This window comes from Lacerta agilis, chromosome 10 (assembly GCF_009819535.1).
Source record: "Lacerta agilis isolate rLacAgi1 chromosome 10, rLacAgi1.pri, whole genome shotgun sequence".
Classification (NCBI taxonomy): Eukaryota; Metazoa; Chordata; class Lepidosauria; order Squamata; family Lacertidae; genus Lacerta; species Lacerta agilis.
The window spans coordinates 23915439-23941186 of NC_046321.1; the positions used below are offsets into that span (position 1 = coordinate 23915439).

The following is a 25748-nucleotide window of genomic DNA, read 5'->3' on the forward strand; positions in this document are numbered from 1 at the left end:
TACTGAAATTGCAAGATACTCAATACCCTGGGCATATTTTTCAGCAACCAACTGGTGCTTGGACACCATGGATATATGTAGATGATATTATCTGTGTGATTGGCACTGAATAACAAAAGGGGTTCATGCATTTTCCCTAATGATTTTCTGTATTTTCTGTATTAAAAAAAGAATGTAGGAAATACTGTAGTACTTAGTTAAGTCACAGGCAGAGCAGGAGTGTCATGCCTTCATAATATTAAGCTGCCTTGTACTGACCAGGTGGAATAAAACATGTCTCTCCTACATTGGTCTCTACAGCCACAACAGCTTGACCTCACCCCCAAAGGCATACTCCTTCATTGTCTCCCAAGCCAGATGGATGCCAGAGATACTGACCACTGCATTAGTCTGGTGCCACATCTAACCTGGTATTGTCTACTCAACTGGCACCAGCTCTCCAGGGTCTAGGGCAGAATCTTTGCCATCACCTGCTACCTGATCCTACCTGGGGTTGCCAGGGATTAAGCCTGTGTGCAATGCGTGTGCTGTACCACTGAGTTACAGTTCCTTGGTAAGGCTCTCTAGAGTCTCAGGCAGGGGTCTTCTCCCTTTTCTGCCACTTAGCCACGGTCCCTTCTTGCTCTTTAAAGTGAACCGAACCTGTACCCTGAGATCATCATCTGAGGCCCTTCTTCATGCACACACAAGAATTGGCCTTTTCTGCAGTGGCTCCCTCTTTGTGGAATGGTCTCCCCAGAGATGTTCATCTGGCACCTTCATTATACACCTTTAGGTCCCAGGCAAAAACATTCCCCTTCAACCAGGCCTTGGCCAGATTAACATATGATACCTTTTAACTGTGTTGTGGGGTGCGGTGGGGATTATTGGTTGTTTTTATTATGTGTTTTGTGTTTTTTTCTCTTTTGTTTTTATGTTGTGAACTGCCCTGAGATTTTTGGATGAAGGGTGTTATGCTCTCTCTCTCTCTCTCTCTCTCTCTCTCTCTCTCTCTCTCTCTATATATATATATATATATATATACATACACACACACAGACAGACAGTATATATATAGTGAGTGCCTGTACTTCTGAGCTGAGCTGTTTGTATGAACATCACCTGTGCATGCTCCACAGCTTCCCAGAATGCCTTAGTCCATTATAAAGAGAGAATAATTACTTCCTGGCTGCAGAATGTTGTCGGATGTTGCTGTGCCTTCCCGTTACTACTTTCACTAATACAAAATGGATAAAAATTGAAATAATAAATAACTCTTTCTTGGAAATGTATTGTTTTGCCTTAGGAGTGTGTGAGCAGGTCTGGTGTTAGGAGTCAGCATGGTTGGACACCTGCCCATGGTCTAGAGTTGATCCTGCTAAGCTTGTAGCACGTCACACAGGGGCTGTGATGGTGGCAGAATGGCAGAGGTACCACTACCAGGCAGGTGGTGTTGGGCAGGGGCTCAGTGGTAGCACCATGCAGAGGATCTGCTAAAGCCTGGCGCCAACGGTACATCAGTAATGTTTGCTCTTCTGAATAAATCTTATAACCTAACATGAATTGCCACCCTTTATGCAATCACAGCCTCTATATTTCAGAATGGTGCTTAAACAAAAGAAGGCCTGAGGCTTAGATATAATTACACCCAGCCATAGCAATGATCCTGACTTCTCCCTTTCCAGGCGATCTGGTGTCTCGAGCAATGCATCACCTGCAGCCACTCAGTGCGAAGCAACATAGCAACAGCACCCCCATGCACCACAAGCAGGGGTCGCTCTACTGGGAACCGGAGGCTTTGTACACGCTCTGTTATTTTATGCACTGCCCACAGATGGAATGGGAGAACCCGAACGTGGAACCCTCGAAAGTAACGCTACAGACGGAAAGGTAATGATCTCCTTTACGAACAGATCCACAGTTTTCTTATTAGTTACCAAACGCGGGCTAGGCACTGTAGATTTCTCCATTCAGTCTATTTTGGTTATGATTGCTTTTTCTTCCTGGAATAAATTTTTCCTGCCATTAAGTGCTCTGTGGCTGACCCAGAATATATCAAAAATGACACCCAGTGGCTACATGCTGCAGATTGGTTCCAGATGTCTATTTTGGAGAGATCTCTCTCACCTCCCCACCCCCCCCAAACTTTGCTCTCTTTTTGTCTCTTGGCTGTGCCTGTGATTTTGGAAAGGAAAATTAGAGGTTTTGTTTGTAGCATAGCAGGTTTGGTTTTAAATGTGTTTTTTTTACAAATTTAATGGGCTTCAGCAACTGTAATTTGGGGTTCAGGGACTGAGTAGAATATACACAGTATGTGAAGAGCAAGTTGTGGAGTGTATTACATTGCTAGTAATGCCTGCTGACATTCAGAGGTGACTTTGAAACATGTTCATCATTTAAGCCCTAGTTTTCTGGTTTTAGCCAGACTTAGAAGGCCAAAGAAGAGCCAGGATAAGAGTTGCATACTTACAATGTGTGTATGTGTGAAATAGAATGTCCTAACATGAGAAATTTGTTTGAAATAAGGGGAAATCTTTTGGGAGATGTTAAAGATCCGCATGCCAAAAGACTCTGGTATAACCTGGATTGACCAAAAGTCAATAATGCTTAACTGTTGCCTTCCAGTAGCCCATGAATAGATTTTGGATCAACAACAGCTGTTTGCAGTAAAGCATCTTGTGGGATATGTGGCTGAGCGTATCTCAAGAAGTCAGTGTATTTTGTTATGGGAGAGCTGCATAACCTGTCACCCATGAAGCCAAACTGAGTCCACCAACAGGGCTGGCTCCATATATGTGGGGCCTCTCAGCAACATATCATCTAGGGTGGCACTACTCCAGTGCAGCTTCTCCACTTCTTTGCATACTTGCCCTAGAATGGGCTTGCTTTTAGTACAGTGGGTGACAGCCACTGAAATCTGCAGCAGCAACCTGACATCTCGATTCCCCCCCCCCCACACAATACCTCCACATAACAGATGTTGCTGAACTACAGTTCCCATAATCCCCACTTATTGGCCATGGTTGGTGTTCATGTGAGTCCAATAACATCTGAAGAAGGTCCACAGATTCATCATCCCTGCCCTACATATCTCAACTTTGGGGCATTGTAGGAATGTCAGAATGCTTTCCACTTCCTTGCTGCTCTCACACAGTAAATTCGAGGCAAGTAGCACAGTTGACCACCTGAAGCCCTACTGGACCCTCAGCTATGCTGGGTACTGCTTTGGGAGAAGGGTTATAGTTCAGTGGTAAAGCACCTACTTTGCTTGCAAAGGGGCCCAGGTTTAGTCCCAGGTAAGCTGGGAGAGACCCCTGCCTGAAACCCTGGAGAGCCACTGCCAATCATTGTTGAATATACTGAACTAGCTGGGCCAATGGTCTGACTCCGCATGAGGCAGCTTCCTGTTCTACTTCCTAGTGGTTCAGTTAAGCTTCTGTTTTTGCTGCAGGCTTTCATACAAGGCTGATGGGCTGCATTTGGTTTGGTGAGTCACAATTGTGCAATCCTGGGTTATGGGTTAGGTCAGTTTGACATGTTTCACCTGAGTTCTCTGTTCAAGTACTCTCAAACTGATAAAATAAGAAAAGAAAAGGTGTTTTGATATATTTATGTATACTGCTAATATGATCTACTATTTATTCAGTATTTATTAATTTATATGCTGTACAATAATAGGGGTGGGCAGGGATATATTTTGTTTTTCTTAGAACCCCCGAAGTCCACCAGTTGCTGCCAAGTGCAAAACGGTGGCTTAGAAAGGGAAGGCAGATTTAGAGATAAAGATCAGGGTGCCTCTGAGTATGTATATATTAGGCCAGGAATTAGTTTTCAGTACCAAAATTGAGCTCACTGTTTTTTTGGACAAACATTCTTTTCTTGTGTCCCCACCCTCCCACCTAGTTTCCATTTCAACAGCCTAATCTGGGTGGGTGGGGTGTTAGTGGAAGTTGTTGATAATACTAAACAATTGGGAGTTAAGAAATCCTTGGTGATCTCCTGAAAATCACCTAGAGATCCCAAGCTACGTTTTGCCTGCCTCTGCCATACAGAATGTGGAAGTGGCACAGCCACTGCTCAAAAGGACTTAAAATCTACATTGGACAAACAAAATTAGATGAAAGAAGCAGAGTTGCCAGGTTGCCACCCGGAGCTGCTCTCCTTCACATTTCATCCTTTGTTTGGTCCCTTCACAGGCCTTCCTCCCTCATCTGCAGTAGCAAGCAGAAAAAAATATAGCTTTTTATCATGGCAGATAGGGCAGGAGTGGAGCAGACGATGCCCCAGCTGGATTCCCCCCCCCTCCCGCCACACCTCCTTGCCCTCTTCAAGATTTATGAAGCATTTCTTGGTTGCAAACTGGCACATTTACAAAGAACGGAACAGAACCTAGGGTATATATAGCCAGGTGAACAGAACAATGTGACAAGCAGGCAAGGAGGATTAATAGTGATTCACACAAGGTCATGTTTAGTTGTATATATTATATTTTCCCGTCCCTGCTTTTAATAATGAATCTTAGTTTGTCTATTCATTTACACTGATGCACATTTCAAATAGCTTGAAAATAATAAATAGGAAATAAAAATAATAAAAGGTAATAAAATGCAGGCTACTTTTGACATTTGTCAACAACTGCCCCATCCCCTAATTTAGTTACGCTGCTGCACTTATTAAATTGTTAGTATTCTTGAAGTAGTTGGGCTGTATTGAAATCAGACAAAGGTCTGTTCCTTTTTAAGCCCTATTTGACAAATTCTCTTTCCCTGGAAAACCACTTTAGGAACTGTGGTAATGTGGTAAAGGGCAGAGTAAGCTTTCTGTATTGTTGCCAGGACCTTGTGGTTGGTTTTGGAAGGAACAAAGATACCTTCTGCTGCCTAATCAGATGTGCTGTGGGTGTTTAGCAACAGAAATCTCAAGTGCAAAGGATATTATAGAGGCCCAGATCTTTCCATGGACTGAGTTATGTAATCTGCTTTTTCTGTTCCAGTTTTCATGCTGCCTCACAAAAGCAATTGGTTAATGTGGCTTTCAAAAGTTTTCTTTTGTATTTTAATTTCCACCAAAGGGATACCAGTGGTATTCCCTATTGTAAGTCATCCTTTTTAGTGTGTGATTTGTTGGAAGCATTTCCCCTTGTAAATCTCTCTCTCCCTCTCTCTGATGTTTGAAAGAAAAATGAAATTATTCTTAGTCACATTTTTTTTCTAAGCATTTTGCTTTATCTTATCTAACTTCCAGGTGTTTTTCTCTATTCTTAATAACTTTGTTCTCATATTTGCATTTTGTTTTGTTTATAATGGAAAGAGTTAGATTGTTTCTCATTCCCTGGCTCTTTTATCCTGGCTTTCTAAATTTGACCGTCTGTAATTCAAAGTGAGATGTCCTTGGATGTTGTCATTGTAAGTGGCTTCCCTGCTTTATAAACATACACACTTCTTCCCAGGGCCGGCCCACCCATGAGGCAAGGTGAGATGACAGCCTCAGCAGTCAGAATTGACAGGAGTAACAGACCTTGATATAGATCTTTATTCCTTGCTTGTTCCTGATACACAGGTACCACTGGATAGATCTTCATTCACCACTTCTTCCCTGACAGGGAGGGGGCGCCATTTTGTGGTTCGCCTTAGGTACCAAAATGCCCTGTGCCAACCCTCCACCCTCAGACAGAATCTTAAAAATAAGAGCACAGTTGTGCAGATTATTTAAATGGTGGAGCATGAATAGCAAAAATCTATTGCAGGGACGGCTAATCCATCTGTCACATTCACCCCTCACATATTGTTTGTGCTCCCCAAGTTCTCCTTCCAAATTTGTCATTAAAAAAAAAGTTTTGATAGGGCCTCTGCTGTGACGTCAACAATTTATCACCCCAATTTTATCCATTTAAAACAAAAAAATAAACATATTTTTCTCCGACTTTTGTGCCCCCTCAATGCCCTCCAAGATGTGTCAGCCTTAGGAGGAAGGAGAGGAAGAGGAAGAATAACTATTTTGCTGAGCACTTCAACAGGTTCCCTCTTATAAGTAATGCCAAAAGGTTTTGTGTCTTCCCAAATGTTTCCTTAAAAAAAAAAAAAGCCACACCCTTTTTACGCTTTGGCCACACCAGAGTGTTGGCCATGGGAGAGTGTCACTGCTGAGGTGCTATAGCATTGTATTTTTCAGTATCCATACAAGTTGATAAGGATCTGGTAGTGTTTACCTCCAAATAATCTCTTACACCCTCTCAGCCTTTCAAGCCTGCTGCTGATTTTGTTCCTCTCCATTCTGTGTGTGCTTGTCAATTTGATATACCCCACCCCCCAAAATAATTAGTCAGATTTCAGGGAGTGTGTCTTCTCAGTATTGCTGCTCCGCCCTTTTGAGCAAATGGTATCACTGCTGGGCTGAGGAAAGTGAGTGTGGCAGCACTCCTGTCCTCTACTTGCTCCTGCATTGTGGTGTTCCCTACTGACATAGTTTATTTCTTAACATAATGCCCTATGGGTTTTCTGGATATTAAGCAAGATGTATAAGTCAGCCCTCCTTCTCTGGGCTTACTTACATTTATCTTTAAATGCCTACTGTTGCTTTACACTTGAAGCCACTTTTTATAGTCCCAACAGGTTCGGCAGGACTAAATCAAATTCAATGGCATGCTTCCTACCACTTTCTTAAGTGTGCTAACTCTAAGTGTAGTAGAGGTGCTACATTGATTGCTGGGGGTTCCTTGCAAGAGCTGGTTGGTGCATTGTCTCTGCTTGCTAATTTGTGTGGGCTTCCTTTCCTTGGTAGCACCTCATCTGCCAACTGTATTGGCACGACTCTTATCATTGCCCCCAAACTTGCTGTAAAGTATTTCTTTTTCTATTATTCTGACTGAAAGTGTAGTTTTAACTGTCTTGGAATCAACATTAATTTTATTTGGCAGCATACTGGACTTCCTCTCTGATGTTTGGGCTGTTTTTTTGGGGGGGGGGGTTTCATCCTATGGCCTTAGGGTGAAAAAATCATTATACCATTTCTGCTGTCTCCCCCACCCCCACTTTTCTTTTTCCCTTGTAGCCTTAATTGATTTGAAAGAGTCTGTCCACCATCCCCATTCCCTACCCTGCCTTTTAATTTCCAGTCTGAGTTGTGTGTGTTTGTCTCATATTGTTGAATGTTATAGCAGGTGTAGCCTCATTTTGCATATGTGTTTTCCAGCCAATGTATAGTGGGACCTGTTAAGAAGTAAAAGGGCAACAGGAGATGGAGTTGGGGTGGTGGGAATGAAGACACATTAAATTAATGAAAAACCACCAGAGGGCTTTGTGTATGACCTATTTTTTTGTTTTGTTTTAAAACTCTGGGAATATATTGTTAATATTGCTGGCTCCTATCTGGAGTGTTTTCCTGACTAGGTGTCATAGCACATGTCTGCAGTAGTTATAACTATTGTTGTACATGAGAAATTTCCATAAGCACAAATGCTTATAAAACAAAACAATTATTTCTTTATTAAATTGATATGACCCCTTTTGTCCAAAGACCACAGGGTGGCTTACAACACAGAACACAAATTTCAGCAGGTGGCATAATATCTATACAACATAAAAATCAAAGCAGTTCTATAAATACTACTATAATAATAAGGGACGCATAATAAGATACATGTTCTCATAACAGCAACGGCATAAAATAGGAGAGGAGCAGTGGGGTGTATTAAGTTACAAAAAAAGTGCACAGCTACAAAATCTTCTGTCTATCCATAGGTAGCTCTTATTTCTGACCCCCACTGAAAATTGACAGGACCCCCCCCCCAAGCTCTCATCTGGGAGCTTTCCTCTCTTCTCCCAATCTGTTATCCTGGACTTCACTTCCCTCGTTTTCTGCCACTTTCAGGTACCACACACACCAGAGGTTGAGAATCTTTTCTTTTGTTTTCTACTGAGGGCCGGAATACCTCAGGGGTAATTTGTTGGAAATTTATCATATGCTAATATGTTTATCTGCAAATCTGGAAATAATTCCTACAATTCAACTAGAAAAACAGTGCCTCTTACCACGGTGGGAAAGGGTTGTGATCTGGTGAATTGTGTACCTGCTCAGTTTTCTGGCCAAGTGGACCACTTTTCATGGAGCACTTAAAGGCCCCTGCTTCTCCTCCTTTGGGTCTATTCAGTCGTTCAGTCGTGTCCGACTGAACGACTCTTCGTGACCCCATGGACCAGAGCACGCCAGGCACGCCTATCCTTCACTGCCTCCCGCAGTTTGGCCAAACTCATGTTAGTAGCTTCGAGAATACTGTCCAACCATCTCATCCTTTGTCGTCCCCTTCTCCTTGTGCCCTCCATCTTTCCCAACATCAGGGTCTTTTCCAGGGAGTCTTCTCTTCTCATGAGGTGGCCAAAGTACTGGAGCCTCAACTTCAGGATCTGTCCTTCTAGTGAGCACTCAGGGTCGATTTCCTTGAGAATGGATAGGTTTGATCTTCTTGCAGTCCATGGGACTCTCAAGAGTCTCCTCCAGCACCATTTGGGTCTATTATCTTTAAACTAGGCCTGCCGCAGACAGGCCTTCAAACAGAGGAGTGTCTCCTGTAAAATAGGGCATATGGCCACCTCTTTTTTTTATTTCTTCTATCAGTCAGGTAAAAAAAAATGCTGTGTGAGACTGTAAATATTTTTTTTCTGATAAATTTTTATTTTTTCCAGTTGGCAAGCAGTTCCCATAGCCTTTCAGCTCTTTCTTTTTGGTAGCTTTAATGCCTTGCGTGTTGAATAAGGGAAGTGTATGAATGTTATAAATCTTGCAGTTTATAAGTATAAACAAAAAAAACCACACACCTGATTAATTCTTACAAGCTCAGACTTGCTAAACAAATTACAGGTATAGCCCCAGATGCAATACCCCCCCCAGCATATTAAACATTGGGGTCACATTTTTCATCCTTCTTTAGTACTCTACTTTTCATCTCTTCCCCCCCCCCTTTAACGTTACAGGTTCATTATTTGCTTGAGAAGGCATAAAATAAGAAAGAGGTTTCAAGTCTCTTAACGATGTCAGGAAACAGAGAATGGAACACACTGTATATCACACTGAATGGCTATGTGGGATATGCCCAATTGGGTCATTATTATTTTATTTTATTTTTTGCTCTGAAATTTGAGCTTCAAGAAGGTATGGAGAAACTCCTGGGACTTGCTACCTTTTTTGCTCTGTTGAGCAGGCTTTGGTTTGGGTTTATTTTTACAAAATCATGTACCTGGTAGAAGAGGTACAAGATTGCATCTTATTTATTTTAATTGTTTAAAAATTATATTGTGCTTTTGTGAACACATGCACCCAAGAGTTCTCGAGGCAGCTGAGAATAAGACTCAAATGACACATGACCGCAGTGGCTCTGCCCCATTCATGCATACTGTTCCATTTTGCATGGTTTTACTTGTTTTGTAATTGTTAATGGTTTTATCTGTTTTATAGTTGTATAGTATATTACTGTAACCCACACTGGGACCTTATGGTGAAGAATGGGTAAGAAATCTAAACAAACAAAATACAGCATGAGCATGAAGGATATGATTCAGAGGACATTAAAGTCAGGTAAAACTTGCAGCTTTTGAAATACGTCATTTTCAACACATGTAAAATTTGTGGTAGGGACCTTTAGCAACCATTAGCATCAAATTTCTGAATTTTTATATGGTCACCTAGAAGAGAAAATCTTGATGTGTTCCTCTCTCTGGCCATTGCCCTCCTTCATTTTCAGTGGCTTTTTAGTGGTGACTATGTACCATTAGGGCAGGATTTTGTTTTGTTTTTTTTAAACAGAATTTATTGACATTTTCACAAAATAACACAAACCCAACCCCCCACACCTACAAATATCAAAACAAATACAAATACACATAATGTCAGGATTCTTCTTCTTATCTGTATACCTTACTGAAAAAAAAAATTTCTAGTTCCAAATCTTGACGTTTGACTTCCCCCGCCTGTACACCTTCGGTTTTAAAACAATACACTATTTCCTTAACAACTTTTCTCTATAAAAATTTAACTTTACTTAAAAAAGAAAAAACACCTTTGTCTTAATCTTTGCATTGTAACCTAAAACTTAACCATATATTCTTACAGCTAAACTTATTTCTTCTATCATTTATCATGCTGCTTTTAACTTAAATTCAATATCTCCTTACTTATTAAAATAAACTTGTAATTAACAGACTTCACACTCCGATTTCGGATGCCATGGCAGACCATCTATATTAAACATTAATTAGTTCAACCCACTCCCCTTCTGTCCATTATCTTCTCCTGTCTTTCACCCGAACCGGATCTCCTATTATATTCTTCTGAATGTCCACAGATCCAGGTTGCAACCACAGCAAACCCTGCATCGAGCTCCAAGATGTTCATCCTCTCCATTCTGAGTTTCTCCGTGCCTTTGTACCATACTTCTTCTTCTTGTAGAAATCTTAATTCTGTGTCCCTCGACCCCGGGCTGCCACCTCGGAGTCTGGATATTAAAAATCTTTCCGTTCCAGGGCTACTGCCACCCCCTGAAATCGGCCCCTGTTCCATTCGGATTTGCTCAGCCATCTCAAACCATCCTTCCAGCACATCTTCCAGCTCTTTGCAAAAGTCTGTTTCCATTGAATAAAACTTTCGAAAAGCCTCCTCTGTGGAAAACAAATTCTTTCCATTTATAATCGCACTCAAGGCTCTTAATTTTCGATCAAGCAGTTCCAGTTGAAAGACAGTAAGCTTTTCCTCATCCTCCCAGTCCTTCAGTGCCAACATAAGCGCAAAGTCCAACATCTTCGGGGGGAGGTGGGTATCAAGTTACGTTTCCTGTCTTTTCCTTCCTTTGTCTCAATTTTTTCCTACGCAAGTCCAAATCGCCGCCATTTCTTCCGATGCCGGGATATAAAGACCAAAACTTCAAATGGAGATATTTTTTCCTCAGTTAACCCCCAAAAGGAGATCTCAACAGACTCAGCTTTCAAATTCCAAATACTTTCAATTGATTATTGTAGCAGCAGTCACTTAAAGAGTTAATTTCTTTCACCGCCCGAAGGGAGAGAAGCGGGCTGCCTTTCTTCTTAATCCCAGAGCTTTCCCGGAATACAAAGAGTCAGTCAATTACTCACAGCTTCTGGTTTCTTAGCAACTCCTTAATGACAGGTAGAACAGAGACGCTCATCACGGACTTTGCCGCCGCATGTAAACATCCCGGTTGGGGCATGTCCCCTAAAGCCCGGCTCCGTAGTCCCTTCACCCCCACTCCCCCTTTACAGGGGGTGCGGGGGAAGGGTTCGGAGCACAACGGGCACTGCCGGGGAGCCCAGGGCACGGGACGCTCTTCCCGTGCCCCAACTGAAGCCCCGCTATGCGGCTGCAGGGCTCCTCACCCCCGGGATGAACTGGGTGCTTCGCAGCCGAAGCAGCCCACGACCATCCATCATGGCGCCAGCCGCCGGAAGCCCCATTAGGGCAGGATTTTGGAGCCTGGCAGAAAAAAGTAAAATGGAGGGACCTCTTAGGTGCCACCATTGTTGAGATATCACTTTGCCACTTGCATGATCGGTATTAGTCCTGCACACACTGATGTTTTGGTGTGCACAGCCAGGGGCAGGCTGCCTTTCAGATTTGCAATGGATGAACATCTCTGCTTTCCTATTTTGGATGCATCCTAAAAACCAGAAATACACTCACAGATATTTTGGAAGCCTAGCATTTTGTTTACAATACTTACAGTTTTAATGTTTGTATTCTTTTGCTTTTTAAGAGATTATATATGATTATTTTATGCAGAGCTCCTAATTAATACGTAAAGGGCTTTAAAATCATTTTTAAAAATGCAATCATTTAGAGCAACTAAACTTTTCTGGTTATAAGTTCAGTTGTGTAGTGAAGAGAAACCAATTAATGCATGCTGCTAATGCAGTGTCGGAATACAGTGTTATCCCACAGAAAGCGATCTCTAGTTTATTTTTATCCTACGGCCTTTCAAATTACGGCACCGCTTTAATTTTGCCTTCCTTATTTTCTTCACAAGATTACAGAAACATTTAAAGAAATCCCTGTTGGTGCTCCATGTTGATTCTACACACATTTGATGTCTTGATTGGCTGACTGGCTGACTGACCGAACACAAAGGGTACTCATTAATGGCTCCTCTTCATCCTGGAGAGAAGTGACTAGTGGGGTGCCACAGGGTTCTGTCTTGGGCCCAGTCTTATTCAACATCTTTATCAATGACTTGGATGATGGGCTTGAGAGCATCCTGATCAAGTTTGCAGATGACACCAAATTGGGAGGGGTGGCTAATACCCCTGAGGACAGGATCACAATTCAAAATGACCTTAACAGATTAGAGAACTGGGCCAAAGCAAACAAGATGAATTTTAACAGGGATAAATGTAAAGTACTACACTTGGGCAAAAAAAATGAAAGGCACAATTACAGGATGGGTGACACCTGGCTTGAGAGCAGTACATGTGAAAAGGATCTAGGAGTCTTGGTAGACCATAAACTTGACATGAGTCAACAGTGTGATGCAGCAGCTAAAAAAGCCAATGCAATTCTGGGCTGCATCAATAGGAGTATAGCATCTAGATCAAGGGAAGTAATAGTACCACTGTATTCCGCTATGGTCAGACCTCACCTGGAATACTGTGTCCAGTTCTGGGCACCACAGTTCAAGAAGGATACTGACAAGCTGGAACGTGTCCAGAGGAGGGCAACCAAAATGGTCAAAGGCCTGGAAACGATGCCTTATGAGGAACGGCTTAGGGAGCTGGGTATGTTTAGCCTGGAGAAGAGAAGGTTAAGGGGTGATATGATAGCCATGTTCAAATATATCAAAGGATGTCATATAGAGGAGGGTGAAAGGTTGTTTTCTGCTGCTCCAGAGAAGCGGACACGGGGCAATGGATTCAAACTACAAGAAAGAAGATTCCACCTAAACATTAGGAAGAACTTCCTGACAGTAAGAGCTGTCCGACAGTGGAATTTGCTGTCAGGGAGTGTGGTGGAGTCTCCTTCTTTGGAGGTCTTTAAGCGGAGGCTTGACAGCCATCTGTCAGGAATGCTTTGATGGTGTTTCCTGCTTGGCAGGGGGTTGGACTGGATGGCCCTTGTGGTCTCTTCCAACTCTATGATTCTATGATTCTATGATTTCACATATAATTCAGTCCTGTGACTCACACAACCTATGTGTCAGACCACAACCCACCAGCCATGGGTTCATAGTTTCACAACCAGTAAGCCAACGGGTTGGTGGGGCTGTGCTTCTTACCTGACATCCCTCTGACTGAGTCTCAATTGTATTCTGGGACAGAGGAAGGAGATGGCAGTGGGGACAGCATGGTGCAAATCTGCCAGTGCAAGCCATTCTATGCACCGGCCAGAGTGTTTGCACTTCACCACCACCTCACCCCTCCCTATCCACCCTGGTATGCAGCAGCAACTCAGTTTGAAGGAGGTCAGTTACTGTGCCATTACCCCACCATGCCATGCACTACCATTTGACAACCCCGCTGCTTTTGTTATACGAGATTGGCAGCAAAAACGAGGTTTATCAAGCTCCGGGTGGGTTGCTTTCAGCTTGTGGAATGCCCTCCCCTAGGAAGGCTTGCCTAGTGCCAATGCTGGTGTCTTTCTGGCCCCGGGGGAATATCTTTTCATTTGCCTGGGTCTAACAGTATATCACCATATCTCGTTTAAATTACTTGATTTTATTGATTCTGCTTATTCTTCTCTGCTGTGCTTTGCTGCTTCCTGTGGTTTTAGTGGTGTTCTTTTGTTGTAAGGGCATAGTGCCAGAGCAAATGTTCTGCATGCAGAATGTCCCAAGTTCAGGCCCTGGTATCTCCAGTTAAAACGAGCTTCGGTGACAGCTGATGTGAAAGAACTATGCCCTAAGAACTGCTATCAGTCAGGACAGACAGCAGGAATGGAGGAGAAATTTGGTCAGTTCAAATTTCACATCTTCAAGGTAGTCCTGAGTCAGAGACAGCAGAGCAAAATTACATAATTTTATTTTTTAATGGTTGAGCATCAGTCATGTTGCATGGGCAGAGCATAGCTTTGTTGCTGACCCTTTTTTTTTTTTAAAAAAAACAAGAAATAAAAAGGCTCAATGCTGTGTGCTTCAGCACATAAGAAGGGAAATGCAAAGCCTGCAGAGAGAGGATTTTCCTGAGAGCTAACACTGATCTTCCAAAGCCAAAGCCTGGAGAAGCTGTTTGACAGTTTCATCTCAGCAGCAGGTCCAGCAGAAGTCTTGAGGTAAAGTCTGAAAGGAGGTTGCAGTGGATGAAACAATTGTATTTCTTCACATTGTGCCTATAAAATTTACATCTTGCCCAAAACAAATGGTTACCATATTTGAGGCTTTTTAATCTAGAAAAAGAAATGGCCAGCATAGCTATCCTAACCATCGCTGCACTGGCACTATACATTTTAAACAGTATCGTAGCACTTTAAACAGTCATGGGTTCTCCCAAAGAATACTGGGAACTGTAGTTTCTTCAGGATGTTGGGAGTTGTTTGAACACCTCATTCCCCTCACAGAGAGGTTTAACCCTCTTCCTAGACACAGGGCATTGAGATACATGCTATTGGAGCTTCAGGGTGTGTGTGTGTGTGTGTGTTGTCATCTGAGGGATCAGCTTCTGGCCGTGTCTCTGTAAGCACTGACTCCTCAGTATCCTGCTCTACCTCAGCAGAGGATGCCTCCTCCAGTTTGAAATCCAAGTAAATGTGGATCCTGACAGGGAGGAATCCTCCATCTCCCTAAGAACTGGATCCTGCTCTGGACCTTCATGTGTTCCCTTCAGGTGTCTTGTGCCCCCAAGGATGTCTTATCCCAGAATTTGAGATGGCCACAATACCACAACATGGTACAGGCATGGAGAAATCAGTTGCGCTGCTCATTATCAGTGATGTCATGGATCAGATATGCTTTCCAAAAGACTCCTGTCATAATTGCATAGACTTTGGTCTTTCGCCTGGGGAAATAATTCCACTGTCAACACTGGATGTTGCACTGAGATATCCTGTGTTCTTACCTGAGACTAAGTCCCAGCAGACATGCATAGGATTGCACTGAAAGCTTTATTTATTTATCATTATTGCTTCTGTTGTAATAAAATGTCAATATCTTGAAATCTATATATCTTCCTTTTTATGCCTAGAGAGTCTACGGTTTCTCCCTTTACTTCTCTCCTCTGTCCCCAAGGCAAAACCTTGTTCTAGCTGCTTGTTCATCTATCATTTATGCATTTCTTTGATTGCATGATTTAAATATCGTACTAAACATGTCCTGCCTGTCTTTTTGGCTGGAAGCATACATACTAATCAGATGCTCTGTGGTAGACCAAGGGACTTCTCTCCCCAAACCATATCTCCACCAGGTTTTTTTTTTATCTCAGGAACTAATATTCCTAAAGGCACTCTTCCCAGCACTGACCACCACCACTGTCAATGTAGATTAAGTTGCTCATGGAGCAATCATGGAAGACAGAAGAATACTTCCCTATCAGTCCACTTTGGATTGGTAGCCAGGTTTTTGGGCTGCCTATAGGCCTCTAAAGCTATATATAGTGAGTATGGAGTAGTGATAGACATTCAGTAGGTGATAAATAATCTTGCAGATTATTTTTTTAAAGCCATGCATAGTTTAAGGTGCCTGTGAATGCTTCCCAGTGTGCCCTGGGCAGGTGCTCCAGAATCTTGAGCTTTTTTCTTTTTCTTTTTCAGTATGTCTCTAGCCCTCCTAGAAAGAAAGTTATGGGGCAAACTGTGCAGATAACCTCTAAGTGATTTCTGTGAGGGTGGTGGTGTTACCTTATATGTTTTTCCTGGTTTTGAGGAATTCTCTCTGCTGTTATTAGACAGCAGCAGCAGCAGCAGCAGCAGCAGCAGCAGCAGCAGCAGCAGCAACAGTGTTTGTGTATATTCGTGAGATCACCATAATCAGGACCAACAGGACCTAGCTGGGGTGTGGGGTGGGGGTGGCTATTTTTCAAACTTTGAAGATGGGCAGCATATGGAATGTTTATGAACATCCCATAGCATCACAGGAGCTCAGCCACTTGGTGGCAAAAAAGGGTCCTGTCAGCAACGTAGCTTTCTGCTGCTTCTGCCTTACAGATTTAGAAAACAATGAAGAGAGACAAAGAACCAAAGTGAAGGCTCACCAAGGCAGCATGGTGACACTTCTTGCTAGCAATTGGTATAATCTGCTGTTTTGCCATCCTCATCTTCCCAGTTCAGGTCATATTTGTTCAGCACCTCATAGAAAACTGCAGTTGCTTTCTGTGTGGAATAATCCCCCTTTGTCTTTATACACATTTTCCTTTGGGATATGTTATACCAAAGCAATACCTGTAAGAAGCCTAGTGAGGTCATCATTTTTCTACACATTGTGTCATAAACCTGAGCACACCTTTCCCCAGAACTCTGCATCTTTGTCTTCTGTTTGTGTATGTGGTGCAAGAGGAGCACCCTTTAGCCTAGACTACAAAGAAGATTGCCTGAGGCAACCTGTGACTCTCCCCAACCTCCTGGTGGTGTGTTTTTTTTTGTAGGGAAATGATAAATCTACACCTGGCTGGAGCAGGATGAGAAAATCCATTTCAGCCAAATAGGTGCTCCTCTCTTCCTTTGCTGGCTCAGAAAACAAAACCTGGTCTAGTCAGCTTAAAAGTGTGCAAGGGTAATTATTACGAGGGGAGGCTTGTGGGATAGGGCACCCAGCCAGGTTCAGAACATCTTTCATACAAAAAGGGGGGGGGGAACTGAATAGACCAAGAGCTGTGATGAGCTGAGAAACTAAGAATTCAAAATAAGATACCACAGAATCTGAATGAAAATTGAGTCCTTCAGGGTTACTGAGGCTGGTGATTATGAGCAGAATTGACTGGGATGAATGGGAGTTTCTTGAAAGCTTTTTTATTATTTTGAACGGCTGCAGTGATCATATATAACTCTTGAAAATAAGAGGGAGGGAAATCTACCCTATTTTCTCCTTGTATCTGTGAGGTTTTCACACTGCAACTGCTTGAAAATAAAGATGACAACAAAATATTGCGGTGTGGAGTGGAATTGTTCCAAAGTGGGATCAAATATGTCCCTTTTTATGAGATATAAATGTAAGAAATCAATAAAAACAAAATAAATAAGTTTCAAGAGTTGCAGTGGTGGGGAAATAGAGTAAGAAGTTTGGGCTCATCTCGTAGTTACCCTAGATATTTCAAACTGATGAAGTTAATCCTCCAAACACCCCAATTCCAAACTTCAGTTGCATTGCTACCTATAACGGGAGAGCCCATCCAGGTGTTTGTATAGTTTTATGTGCACACAGCAAGGTTTCTACTGGGTTTCCCAAACTGCATTATTTATCCTGTATGTTCATTTCCCCAGTAGATTTTTACACAGGCATCAGATGCTCTTTTCATGATGAGGGTCAAAAGTGCTCACCTTCCTGCAAGGCACTGGGCCTGCTACAATGCTGGAATTACAGTAAGAGACCCCATTACATTCCTGGATTTTCCTGCTCAAAATCAGTGGTTGTCATTCTGAAAATCATTCTGTTGATGGCGGCCTGAAAAGAAACACGTTGGTTTTTCATGAAAACTGTAACAGGGTCCTCCTTCTTTGTCATTTAAGTGTATTTTTAATATTGTGAAGACTTAGGTTCAATCATATTCTGGACCAGGTTTGGCATTAAACTAGTTCGAAATTAAAATTTCATAATGTCATTTTTTTAAGCTTCTGTTGCCTTTTATTCAAGAAGGGGGACTGAATGGTCTTCCCTCTCACCCTGTTTTGATCTGGGGTTGGGCAGATAGAGCTTTGGCAAAAAGGTACTTTAGTGATTTTAAAGTAATTCAGTAGCCGTTTTCATTGTGATTGGGGGTCTGAAGGTTTTAATAAGACTCAGGTTGATACAGAAGCGTGCAAATCTCTCCCTGCAATGTATATGTTACAGGTGGGTAGCCGTGTTGGTCTGCCATAGTCGAAACAAAATAGAAAATTCTTTCCAGTAGCACCTTAGAGACCAACTGAGTTTGTTCTTGGTATGAGCTTTCATGTGCATGCACGAAACACGGCTACCCACCTGTAACTGGAACTATGGAAGGCACCACATTGAGCCGCATGAAATGGAAGGGTATCTGAAGAAGTGTGCATGCACACGAAAGCTCATACCAAGAACAAACTCAGTTGGTCTCTAAGGTGCTACTGGAAAGAATTTTCTATTTTGCAATGTATATGTTCTAGAAAAGAGCACTGACCTTTGAGCAAAGTTTGGGGACTTGCTGTCTTGGTGAAGCCAATTCAGCTGTTCCATTACAGTTCCTTACAAATTCTGTGCAATAATTTTCATTGCCTCTAATATAGATACGGATATCATTACCCTGGCTTTGAAGATGTTTTGTTCTGTGGAACCTACTTCTTTTGTTGAATCTATACTGTTCTGTTTGGATTAGAAAGGTTTCACTGTTTCGCTTGTTTTTATAATTGTAAACTGTTTAACTGTTTTTTTTTATAACTGTTTGATTATGTTATTGTAACAATGTTGAAGGGCAGGTAAGAAAAATACTCTGTGCAGCACACAATATACTGCAATGGGAGGAAAAATAGCTTCTTTGTCTTGCTCTTCCTAGGCCTTTCATTGTGCTGCCACCGCTGATGGAATGGATCAGAGTAGCTCTGGCTCATGCAGGGCACCGTCGCAGTTTCTCCTTGGACAGTGATGATGTACGGCAAGCAGCCAGGCTTTTGCTACCAGGAGTTGACTGTGAACCTCGGCAGTTAAAGTAAGTGTGTGCAAAAAACAACAACCCCCCAAAAAACAACAAGAGATTGCTGTGGTTTAACAAGCGGAGCAAGGATTCAGTTACATACTCTGCTGATTTGCAAGTTGCTTTCTAATCTTAACCCCCCCCCCCCCATTTTTTAAAAACTGTATTTCCTTCACATGGACATTGAGCCAGTTTTGGAATCTGCAAGGCTTATGTGCCTGCGTGTTTAAATAGCTAGATCAAGCCCCCCTAAGCCTTTTCTTTTGAATTCTGTTTGTATTTCCCCCTCTTTGCCATCAGATGCTGTTTCCGTAATGAGAGAGTGAAGTGCTCACCTAATTAGCTCGGTCTTGCTGTGTTCCTTTGCAAAATTCAGAGGTGTTATCTAAAAGGCATCTCCCCTTCTTTGCAGCAGCCATGGTTTAAATAGCATATTTTTCCACTGAGAAGTACTTCCAGCTCCTGCTATAAGATTCTGTTTTTCATGCTGAATTTCTGTTTCTGGAAAAGAGGTTGCTAAGAGGTTGCATTGCATATTTTTAAAATAGAAAAAGTATGCAGCGGTATTGCAGCTAGTGATTTCAAAATGCTGCTATCAATATGTAAGTTATGCATACATTTTATATTTTTAAAGAGCTTGTTGCCATTGTGCTCATGTATGTGAAGGTACAAAAGTGTTGGGTTTTGATGTATCCTTCATTGTGGGAGATTTTATTTAGATTCGCTTTTTGTATGGAATGACTTATGCTTTGGCATTATGAGCCTGTAAAGGCAGAAATTCGTCATCTAGTTGCTTAGTAGCTTCAGAGGAGAATGAAGCTGACAGTCCTTGGGCTATTCCTCAGAGACCAGTAGATGTGTGCATATTATTTATTTATGCATGTGTGCATATTATTTATTTATTTATTTATTTATTTATTTATTTATTTATTTATTTATTTATTTACAGCAGCTTCACAGTGAGTTATAAAAGACTCCCTTCTTATATGTGGAAAGGATTATATGTATATCCCTTAACACATCAGCCGCTGTGTTGGCAGGGTCTGATGTTACTTGCTGCAATGCAAAAATAAGTCTATGCATCCCAGATTGTTTAGAACCATGATAGACTGTGCATGGTAGTAGCTTATGGGGAAATGACATCACTGATTAATTTACCAGAAGCCCCTTATTAACAAGCCAGATTAATGATTTGCCCCTTTTTTGTATGTTAAATCTCCAAGGAAGAGAATAGACATGTATCTGTATGCCTTCCCTTACTTTTGTAACTTTGCCCTGGTGATTGTGTTGTTGTTGTTGTTTAGCCGTTTAGTCGTGTCCGACTCTTTGTGACTCCATGGACCAGAGCACACCAGGCACTCCTGTCTTCCACAGGAGTGTGATTGTGTTAGGGAAAGGTTATTGCTACCCAGCTTGTTCCACACTTGTGTGTGTTTCACTGAGCATAATAACATACCCCTGTTTGATCAAACTTAAGGCTTATCTAGTCCAGCCTCAGGGCCAGCCCTATCATTAGACATAGACTAAGGTGGTTGCCTCAGGTAACAGAAGGGAAGCAGGGTGTGGTGCAAGGTGTTGGGAAGCAGCCTGTCTCTGCCCCTAAACTAGGCTGCTGCCCTCAGGAGGATGCCAATGTTAAAATAAGAATGGACTTGCAGTTCTGTCAGCTTCTTTTATGTGAAATGGGGTTGGCATGTTGTCCTTCGCCTCACACATTGAAGTGTCTTGGGCCAGTCCTGAATCCAGCATCCTGTTTATCACACTGGCCTACCAGATGCCTCTTGTAAACCCACAAAACAGGATATGAACGCAAGAGCACTCTCCCACTGTTGTTCCCCAGCAATTGACTTGCTGCTTCTGAATAAGTGCTTAGGCAGGGCTGTCTTAAGCTTATCTGGCACCGTGGTGCAAGGATCCCTCTAGTGCCCCCCACCCCACCACCACGTTTCCCTCCGGGCGGGCAGCAGCTGGAGGGCGGCTCCTCTGGCAGGTAGGAGGCTCCAGTTGTGGCGCAGAATGGTGGAGGCAGGCGAGGACAGCGCTGCCGGCAGTGCTGGAGGGCGGCTCCTCCGGCAGGGAGGAGGCTCCAAGCGCGGTGTGGCATGGCAGAGGTGGACAAGGGCGGCGAGCTGATGCTGGGAGGCACCACGTCCAGCCTCCACCTCTTCCCTGGCACCCTCCAGAACTTGGTGCTGTGGTTCCCCGTACCACTAGCCTCTATGGCTAAGACGCCCCTGTGCTTAGGGCTAAACAAATACCCCCCCTCCCCATGTTAAGGATCACTCAGCATTTTCTCCACTTTTGCTTCAAATGTGAATTTGAGTGAATTGGATCTTGCCTTCTCTTCCCACAGCAGCTGTATCACACCCACTGGTGTGGGTGGGTAGTAGGATGAACTTGCAAAAAAGTGGTAGCACCCCCAATAATGTACAGTATAAAGTAAATTGTAGCTCCAGTAGTAGCTTGCAGCAGAAGAAAAGAACAAAGATTTATTAGCGCTAGGAGCCAGTGACAGAGCATTATCATTTTCACATAAAGACATGATAAATTTGTATATATATATTGCCACAACATAGCCAAGAGGCCAGATTTCTGTTATCAGAGAGCAAATAGGGGCAAAAGCAATTTAAGAAATAATAAGACCAAGTGTGTTTCAGGCCATTGCTAGAAGCATCAAAGCAAAAAATATTACAGAGATCAACTATGAAAAATGACTCTCTCTCTCTCTCTCTCTGTGTGTGTGTGTATGTGTATGTATATATACATGTGCACATGTGAACAAACACACACTTAGGGTAAATATATATTCATGTGTGTAGGCATACACAGATAAATACACATATATTATGTAGTATTAAACAGTATTTAACAGAATTTGCCCTTCAGGTAGATTTGGGCAAGACAATAAGACTGTGGTATAAGGGGCAACAAGAACCCATAGATTACCTGGAAATTTTTCTAGACGTGCAGGATGCAAGTTAGTCCTGTCTCTGTCTGCTCAAGAGAAACATATGCAATGCAAACTTTCATTTGTGCCACATTTCTAGGCGCAGGTCTGCACTTTAAAGTTCCAAGTCCAATTGGTTTGTGGGTTTTTTTGCCCCAAAGGTCCGTCTAGCCCAGCAAACTCTTTCTCACAATGGCCCACCAGATGCAAAGAGGGTGCTGGGTTATAACTCATTGGCAGAACACATGTTTGTATAAAGAAGATTCTGTCCCTGGCATCTCCAGCTACAAAAATCAGATGATAAGTGATGGGAAAAAACTTACCAGAGCTGTTTCCCCTCCTTAAGAAGACCTCCCTGGACCATGAAATGCTAAATGACTATTGCCCAATGGTGAATGTTCCTTTTCTGGACAAGGTGTTGTATATGGCATTGGTGGTCTGGCTTCAGGCATGCCCTTGAAGGAGACTGTTTACTAGGATCCATTTCAGTCTGGCTTCAGGCCCAGTCATGGCACTGAAACTGCCTTGGTCATCCTAGTTGATGACATTTGTCATGGGAGAGGTACGGTGGGAGTGTGACTCTTCTCAATCACTCAATGGCTTTTGATACTGTTAACCACAGTATCAGATCCTGGAGTATCTCAGGGAGGTGGAGGTTTTGGGCACTGTGTTTCAGTGATTCCGCTCCTGCCTCCACGGCCTCAGAAGAAAGTTCAGTTGGGGCTTGCTCCCACGATTGCAGCCTTCTTCTTCTTGTTGTTGTTCAGTCGTGTCCGACTCTTCGTGACCCCATGGACCAGAGCATGCCAGGCACCCCTATCCTCCACTGCCTCCTGCAGTTTGGCCAAACTCATGCTAGTTGTTTCGAGAACACTGTCCAACCATCTCATCCTCTGTCATCCCCTTCTCCTTGTGCCCTCCATCTTTCCCAACATCAGGGTCTTTTCCGGGGAGTCTTCTCTTCTTATGAGGTGGCCAAAGTACTGTAGCCTCAACTTTAGGATCTGTCCTTCCAGCGAGCAGCCTTAATGTATCATTATTGTTTTGGTATTGCCAAAGAGGAGGAAGGTGCTTGTGGTATTTTCAAAATAACATGCCCACTACCGGGCACTACGCACCTTGACTTTGGGGCAGTAGGGAAATTTGCTGCTTTACCTCCTGCTGTTTCTGCTTCCAGCTTAAAAGATGCTAGAAAGAGTGGGAAAGCAGGAGGTCTTTTCAGAGCCAGCTAATAATACATGATGAGTTACCTATCTAATGAGATACAGCACCCTTTTCATATGCCTCTCTCCTTGAGTGTCCTTGTCCTCATCCCAAATTTTGAATAATCCTCTAATTCCAGCTATGACTGCTGCAATAATTAGGTATGGAAACAATGACCCAGCATGCGGCTGCAAACAAACTCCTTGACAAACATACAGCAGTCCCTTGGTACGCATGATTCCAGAGGATAAAGAGGATTTGAATACTTACAAGGTCATATTCAAGTTTCCTGATGGGAATCTCACCCTCTTTTGCTAACCTGGCGTCTAACACCAGTAATGAGGAATTATTGGAAGTGTTGTCTCTTTCCCCCTCTAGTTCACTTCAACTCTTAATGCTATGGGAGATACAACTTCAAACATTACAGAATGTATGATTTCCTCTCTTATGATATACATGTCATGTTTACTCAAGGCCAAACTGGATGAGACATGAATGGGGCTCCTGAATTGGATCGGCACTGGAGGAGAGGTAGTTAGTTCACCCCCCTCTTGCCATTTCTCTGAGCTAGTTTGCTCCCCCAAAGCTAACTGCCCTAGTGGGAAAAACATACAGGTACCTTCATATTTCCTCCAGAAAAATAAATTGTAACTTTGGGGAAGGATTAAGGGAAATGGTGCAGGAAAATTACAAAACTCCCAGCTAGCCAGCATTCAGCTTTGATCCAGTCCCCCCCCCCCTATGGTTGAGGAGTCAGGCCTGTGTCAAAGGGACCCTCCGCTTCCTTTTCAAATTTTCAGTCACTTCCAGGTCTGCTGTAAAGCTGCTGCAGTGTTTGGATCTCTCACTCACTCACTAAAGTTGCATCCTTCTGGGTCTTCTGATGTACTATGTACCCTGAGGCTGAACAACATGACTGTAGACCAACTGCAAGTTTTGCATATGCAAAGAGCCTCCTGGAACTTGGCATACATCTCAGATTTCCCGCTGATTGCCTCCTACTCCCAAATAAGAAGGGAGGTGTTGGTTTAAATCACTGATTTCCTGTTTGGGTTTTAAAGATCAGAGAGGAGGAATATAGGAAGCCACCTTGTACTAGGTCAGACCATTGGTTCATCTAGCTAAGTATGGCTTGAACTGTCTGGCAGCAGCTCCGCAGGATTTCAGACAGGGAACATTTGCAGACATACCTGGAACTGATCCTGGGATTTAACTTGCATGCAAAGCAGTTGAGCTAAGCTGCCCTAATGAAAATAAAGCAAATAGATGCGAATTCTTAGCATTTTTAGTTAAACATACCTACTCAGATTGAAGTAGGTCCTGTTGATTTCAGTGTGGCTTATTCCTGGGTGTTTAGATACAGGATTGCAGCCTAAATATATGATTTAAACTACTCAGCCAGTGCTGTTATTGGGAAGCCTGCTCCCTGCCTGTTTTTCCCCTCTCTTGTTTTTAGAACCTACTCCTGATTCTCTTCAAAAATAAGTTTGCATTTCACAAATGAATATATGGCTCTCTTTAAAATGAAATTCTACCCACCAGACAAAACTTTTGTCTGATTGCAATCTCTTTTCCTGTCTCCGTAGGTGGGAGCCAAGTGTTGATCTTTCTGCAAGGATCTCTCCCCCTGCCCGCCCTTGCCTTCCACTATTGCCCAGCACTCTGCCCCTTCCATTAGTAAAAACAAAAATCTTCTCTACGTCTTTTTCATCAGGCAGGAGAGAAGGCCACTGGGGTAAATGGAATGCAAACACTGTGAGACAGATTGCCTTCATGTTGAGTACCTTCAGTTGCCGTTTAGCAAGGATAGGAGAACTTGTGGGTCTCCACATGGTTGCTAGGTTTTTCTAGTGACTGGTGTGCCACCTGCCGTGGCTTGGTGGGCAGAATCTGGCCTGTTGGTAGTGGGCTCACCACTGCTCCCTTTGACCATTGCCAGCTGTGCTTCTGCGGAGGGGGTGCTTTCAAGTTTGTCCTGTTGCCTCTGGGTTGCAAAGATAGCAGGCAAAGCAGTTTGAAGCTAAGATGCAAGTGGTTTGCCTAATACCACCCCATGAGTTCATATGTCTGAATAGTGCTCTAGTCTGAATGAAATACTGTGTCTTGCTACTGGTTTTGGATTTTTCTTAATCAAAGAAGATAAGTATTCAGCTGTCGATATTGTTGAGAATAAGTGCTCCTATCTTTTTGCATACAAGTGCCGTCGTTGTTTGATCAAAGGAAATCTGTTTGATTGCTTTTGCGCTGGAATTTAAATCACAAACAAGAAGGAAGAATACATATGCTGTAAAACAACAGGGCATAAATGGCTAATCACAATCCCAGGAGAGGTAGCTGTGTTGGCCTGCTGCAGCAAAAACAACAAAGTCTTAGCTTCTTAAAGTCTTAGTCTTGTAGCTTCTTAAAGACTAACAAATGTTGCTCCAATAATTTTTTTAGTCTTCAAGCTGCTGCAAAAGTCTTTAATGTTTAATTATAAATTACTTTCCTAAGTTAAAATGAATTGAGATTCTGCTGTTATTCATGCAACCTGAACAACTTAAGAGGGTGCTGGCATGGCGGAGCACGTGTTGATAGAAAAACTGTCTTTTTCCAAGTAATTTTTTTCACATGAGAAGCTGTGGTGGGTGGCTATGTGCTTTTTCAACCTTTTCCTGGAGCTTGCTCTTTTCAAAAACCTGGAGCTGAACTCTGACAACATGGACAGATTCCTACTACATCAGTTAGGGTTTAAGGATTGCTCCTCTATAGTGCACCACAATGAATCACAGGGTAGATGCCCTCATGCACATTGCTGGGATTTCCCTGACTAACGTGTTCAGTCAACTAATGGTGAC

The 25748-nt window shown here is 42.8% G+C and overlaps 1 protein-coding gene across 3 annotated transcripts in view; it reads left to right on the forward strand.

Moving 5' to 3' along the window:
* BTBD11 (BTB domain containing 11) overlaps positions 1-25748 on the forward strand; it is a 201228-nt gene that overhangs the window by 134139 nt on the left and 41341 nt on the right. For all 3 annotated transcript variants that reach the window (XM_033161577.1, XM_033161576.1, XM_033161575.1), the window contains 2 exons: positions 1665-1869; positions 18624-18776. In XM_033161577.1, the coding sequence (XP_033017468.1) occupies positions 1665-1869; positions 18624-18776 (358 nt within the window). The remainder of the gene's footprint in view (positions 1-1664; positions 1870-18623; positions 18777-25748) is intronic.